Source organism: Panthera uncia, chromosome E1 (assembly GCF_023721935.1).
Source record: "Panthera uncia isolate 11264 chromosome E1, Puncia_PCG_1.0, whole genome shotgun sequence".
NCBI lineage: Eukaryota > Metazoa > Chordata > Mammalia > Carnivora > Felidae > Panthera > Panthera uncia.
In genome coordinates this window covers 49,992,861-49,998,371 of record NC_064814.1, presented here as the reverse complement: position 1 = coordinate 49,998,371, position 5,511 = coordinate 49,992,861, and the positions used below count along the sequence as shown (strand labels likewise).

General features: G+C 45.6%; 1 protein-coding gene across 3 annotated transcripts in view; it reads right to left on the bottom strand.

Annotated features, from left to right (window-relative positions):
* Positions 1-2,895: 2,895 nt before the first annotated feature.
* FBXW10B (F-box and WD repeat domain containing 10B) overlaps positions 2,896-5,511 on the bottom strand; it is a 33,478-nt gene continuing 30,862 nt past the window's right edge. For all 3 annotated transcript variants that reach the window (XM_049636913.1, XM_049636914.1, XM_049636916.1), the window contains one exon: positions 2,896-3,753. In XM_049636913.1, the coding sequence (XP_049492870.1) occupies positions 2,945-3,753 (809 nt within the window). In that variant the 3' untranslated portion in view covers positions 2,896-2,944. The remainder of the gene's footprint in view (positions 3,754-5,511) is intronic.

The following is a 5,511-nucleotide window of genomic DNA, read 5'->3' as shown; positions in this document are numbered from 1 at the left end:
TCAGCCCGTCCCCGCTTCCGCTTCCAGGTGCTTTGCGGGAGGAGGAACTGAGGAGGCGTGGCTTCCGGGGCGGGACGAGCGTGTGGGCGCGGCGCCCGGGGGCGGGGCGGTCTCGGGGCGGGACGCGAGGCGGGGCGAGAGGTCCGGGGGCGGGGCGAGTGCGGGGGACAGTGCGTCGGGGGCGGGGCATGGAGGGAGAGGCGAGCGTGTGGGCGGGGCGTCGGGGGCGAGGCAAATGTCTGGGACGCTATTTAGAAGGAACTGGGCGGGGGACTCGAGTTTTATTGTGGGAGGAAAATCGACGCCTGGAAACAATAAGGAATAAAGCGGGTGAGAGCGTGTGGCTTCTCCGGGTACTAGCTATCCAATAACCTCTATATACGTCTTTCCTCAGTTTTGTAAAGTGAGGATGATGATGGTATCCGAACAGGGTTAAGTGTGCTTAGTAAATAGTAAGTGTAATTGTTCATACTGTTTTAAGTTTAATCTCCGGTGATGTCATTTTGCTCCATGAAGGATCTGAAATTCAGAGACTTTCACATCATCTTTGAAACTGTGACTGTAACAGTGTGATTATAAGAATATCCTATCTGCCTGACCTACATCAGCGTGCTACTGGAACACTCATAGAATAATGTGTATTAGCACATTTCCTTCATCCAGGGGATCCTTTACGTTGAAATCACAATTTTTACATGGCTATTTGCCGGTGCTACTTTAAACTTAATATCCTAGGGGCGCCTGGGTTAAGCGTCCGACTTCCGCTCAGGTTATGAACTCTCAGTTCGTGATGCCTGCCCGGAGTCAGGCTCTGTGCTGACAGCTCAGAACCTGGAGCCTTCTTTGGATTCTGTGTCTCCCTCTCTCTCTGTTCCTCCCCCACTCACACTCTGTCTCTCTTTCTCAAAGATAAATGAAGATTAAAAAAAAAAAAGTTTTTAATCAGAGACAGAATGCGAGTGGGTTAGAGGCAGAGAGAGGGGGAGACACAGAATCCGAAGCAGGCTCCAGGCTGCACGCTATCAGCTCAGATCCCGACGGGGGACTAGAACTCACCAGCTGCAAGATCATGACCCTAGCCGAAGTCAGATGCTTAATGGACTGAGCCACCCAGGGCCCCCCAAAAAACTTTTTTAATAAAGAAATAAACTTAATATCCTAATAATGAAAAAAAATAAATTCTTAAAGGAGAGAAACCTTGGCAAAGAATTACGGTCCCGCACTTGGAGGTGAAAAGCGAAGGCCCTGAAGAGGTGGCCTGTGCCTCTAGCCTGCCCATGCCATGTGTTTGGCGCCCCATCCAGTGTGTGGGTTGTGGAGTTTTGTGTTGTTTTTGGTTTGCATTCTACTTGAATTCATTACCACCTGTATAGGAAAGTCTCAGTTCAGTCTCTCTGCTGTACAGGGAAAAGCCCACTTCTTCCCTACTGTACTTCTCTGCTGTCTCTTTTACTCTTCACATAAAACACTTCACTTCTGGTCACCAGATGTGTGGGAGTTCCTTCCCCACACCAAGCAGTTCTCAGTGACAGCAGCTGGGTGTCCTACAATTCAATTCAATTCTGACATTTTAAAGAGATAGAGCCAGATCCCACAGGTTACGGGCTCAGTCCCAGAAGACTCTCGTGCGTGCCAGCTCTCCCTCTCTCTTTCTGTCTCTCACATACACTCATTCTTCACATGCCCAGTTTATCACTGCGCTCCTGACCAACTGGCTATAGATTTGAGGTTCCGATGACCCTCCCTCTTGAGTTCAAGTAATTTGCTAGAGGAGTTCACAGAACTCGAGGAAACACTTACATGTGCCAGCTTATTAAAAGATACAGATGAACAACCGGACAAAGAGACACATATGGGCAAGGCCTGGGAGGGTCCATGGAGTTGGGGTGCATCACCCTCCCAGTGCATGGATGTGTGCACCAATCTGGAAGCACTCTGAACCCCATACTGTTGAGATTTTTACGGAGGTTTCATCACCGTAGGCATGATGGATCATTAACTCCTCTCTGGAGCTCTCTCCTCTCTGGAGAGGATGTGGGGTGGGGCTAAAATTCCCGAGCTTTCTGGTGACCGACCAGCCCCCATCGAGGACCCATCCAGGAGCCCACTCTGAGTCGCCACGTTAAAAAGAAGAGATGTTCCTGGTGTTCGTATCACTTAGGAATTTATAAGGGTTTCAGGAGCTCTGTGCCAGGAACTGGGGGCAGAGACCAATCTATATTTTCTACTATCTCACACCACCCTATGGTCATGCTGAGCCACGGAGTAGGAGGCTTGAGCTCTCCGATGGGCCATCGCTCCGGTAGCGTGCCGCCCTCTTTTACCTGCCTGGTCCCTGACACCATCTTGGAAGGTCTAAGTAGAAACATCCACACACTTGATATTAGTGTCCCTCTTCGAAGAAAAGATGTCTATGCCTAATTCTCTTCCATAAGAGCCCTGAGAAGGAAAAGAACGCATAACGTTCTCCAATGCAATAGGTCAACCCCATTGAGGGTATCTCCTTTTAGATGCTTAACTGAGCTCATTGAACTTCATCAGGCTTCCGTGCAAAAATACCAGAGAATTCCAATGCATTATTCTAACACAATCCCGTCATTCATGTGCGATCAGAATGGTAGCCCTGAACTGGTAATGATGAGTGGTATTTAATTTCCAATGATCACTTTCCCATCTCCCACCAGTGAAGTTGGGCTTTCATAAGTTTCAGTGGCTTTCAGTGGGAACACAGATGCCAATCGCTCCCAGCTCCCAGCTCCCCCTCTTTTCTTACTTTGATTATATCCATTCTTTGGCTTCTAGGAAGATAATTCGGACTCCCCACATTGCCAAGGGCCAGTCCAAAACAAACAAACAAACAAACAAACAAAGAAAACAAGTAGCCAAACCCCAACATCCACTTGGTTTTCTGTTTATTGTAAGATGTTCATGCCCCAAGGCTTGTTCAGATAAACATGTTTTGTCCAAGTTCAGGAGCCGCTATTTTCCCTTGCTTCAGGAAATTATCTATAGGCAGGCCTTGGATCTTCCTGATCCATGCAGATCTGCTGGCTTTTTCTGGATCGAGCACTTCAGTGGGCTTCCTGGCCTGATGCTCCTTCCTCTTGGCCTCCCTGTACTCTTTCTCCTCCCTTACAGTCAACAACATGAACTGAGTGTTCGCTCTAAAGGGATCAAGGGTCGTACAGAAGTGAGGTCGTTCTCTCTTGACGGATTTGGTTGTCATGCCCGCTGGTGGAGCCAGCATGCGGTTCGGTTTAATGACCTGCGTGCTGGTTAATGGGCTGAAGGCGCGCACGGTCCCGTCGATGGAGCTGGCCACTTGGTCTTCACCCTTGCAGCTGCCGGTGAGTCGGGGGTGGATTATCACGGGCTGGGGTATGGTGGACTGGACTCGGGGACTGTGCAAAGAGTTCTTCAGGTTGGGCTGCAGTTTCTGGATCTCCAGGGGAATGTTGGTTTGTTTCACATCTATGGGAGGTTCGCTGCGCCTCAACCTATCAACTGCGTGTTGGATTGATTTTCCTTTGAAACTCAAGACCTTCCTTGGGTGTGGAATCGAAGGTCCCTGGGCATCGATGACTTGGGTTTGCGGCCTACGGGGATAGGCAAATGCCCCCGAATTATGGGCCTGCTGCAGGGCATTAACGGTCAGTAGGAACTGGTCAGGTGACATAGGGATTTGCCAGGACTTTTTCTTCGAGCGTTTGATCATGTCTACGGGGCGTCTTTCTTTTTGAATTTTCTCATCATCTGGTTTTTCAAAAAAAGAAAACAAAAGCAAGTCAGAGTGTTCCATGAAAAATAGTAATTCGTTATGCATGGAAGTTAAACCCATCTGAGGTCTTTGTTGTCCAATGGGTATGCCGTCATGTGGGCAAAAATCCTCTATAACGCTAGAAATTATGACATATTCAACACGACAAGTTTTTACGAAATATATTGGTATTTGTGTGCAAGTGTGTATTAAGCTCTAGATATGCATATTTTGGAGGGAACATATGTAATCCCAATGTTCCACACATTTTGTGACTTCCCTGTGGGAAGGTGCTTTCTACCTCATTTATGATTCACACAAAATAGGCCTTATAAATTTATAGTAACAAATCTCTATTTTTTTTAAATGTTTATTTATCTTGAGAGAGAGCACAAGCGAGGGAGGGGCAAAGAGAGAGGGAGAGAGAGAATCCCAAGCAGGATCAGCACTGTCAGCACAGAGCCAGACATGGGGTTCAGTCCCATGAACCGTGAGATCATGACCTGAGCTGAAACCAAGAGTTGGTCGCTTAACCACTGAGCCACCAGGTACCCCACTGATCTCTATTTTTAAACAAAAACTGCAACACAAAGTTTGACCTCTATCTTATTAATTATTTATCAAATTTGATTCCAAATGATCTTTGGACATCTTCCAAACTCAAAACTGCATCAAAATATACAGCCTAAATATATCACAATGTGACCAAAAAAGGTATTTCCTGAACAAGAGTTCCTAAAATGTTTTTTAACGATAGCAGCAGTTCTAAAAGTCACTTGACAGGGCTAAGAGATTCATTCTGACATGCTGCATGACGGTCAAGACTTCCAAGGCGCCTAATACCTAGAAGTAACAAGGATGTCTTCACATGTGAGCAAATCTATTATCTCTCTTTCACTTGGGCTTTTCACTCCCTCCAATACCTCACAGATACACTGAAAGCATTATCCCCATTTTACGAAAGGAATAACTGAGTCATGAAAGTCATTGTCTAGTCTGACCTAACAATTAAAAATCTGTACGTGGGGTGACTGGGTAGCTCAGTCGGTTAAGAGTCCAACTTTGGCTCCGGTCATGATCTCGCGGTTCGTGGGTTCGAGCCCCAGGTCGGGCTCTGTGCTGACAGCTCGGAGCCTGGCCTGCTTCATATTCTGTCTCTCCCTCTCTCTCTGCCCCTCCCCCACTTGTGCTGTCTCTCTCTCTCTCCCTCTCTGTCTCTCTCTTTCTGTCAAAAATAAATAAACATTAAAAACAATCTGTATCCCAAACTATACCAATGCATAACTAGAAAATAAAATGCAACAGTGTGCTGAACATATAATTTTCCTTGACAAAATAGGTTTTATCCCAAGATGTTTGTGTATGGACATACTAAGATGGGATGAAGCTTCAAATATCTCCCTGTCCACTTTGTTAAATAAATAATATTTTATTAAATTACTAAATGTTAAATTATTACATTAAATAGTATTTAATAATTATAATATTGAATTGATGATTAAATATTGTTAAATTGATGTTAAAATAGTAAATAGTAAAATATTAAATATTCTTACTAAAGCATATAAAACTAAATAAAATTAAGATGTTAAAATCTTCCCCACTGTCCTTTTTAATCCCAGAATCAACCACTCTGTGTGTGTGTGTGTGTGTGTACATGAAAACACACAGTTTTTCTCCTTTAGAAAAAGGAATTGTTTGGGGGCACATGGGTGGCTCAGTTAGTTAAGCATCTGACTTCGTCTCGGGTCACG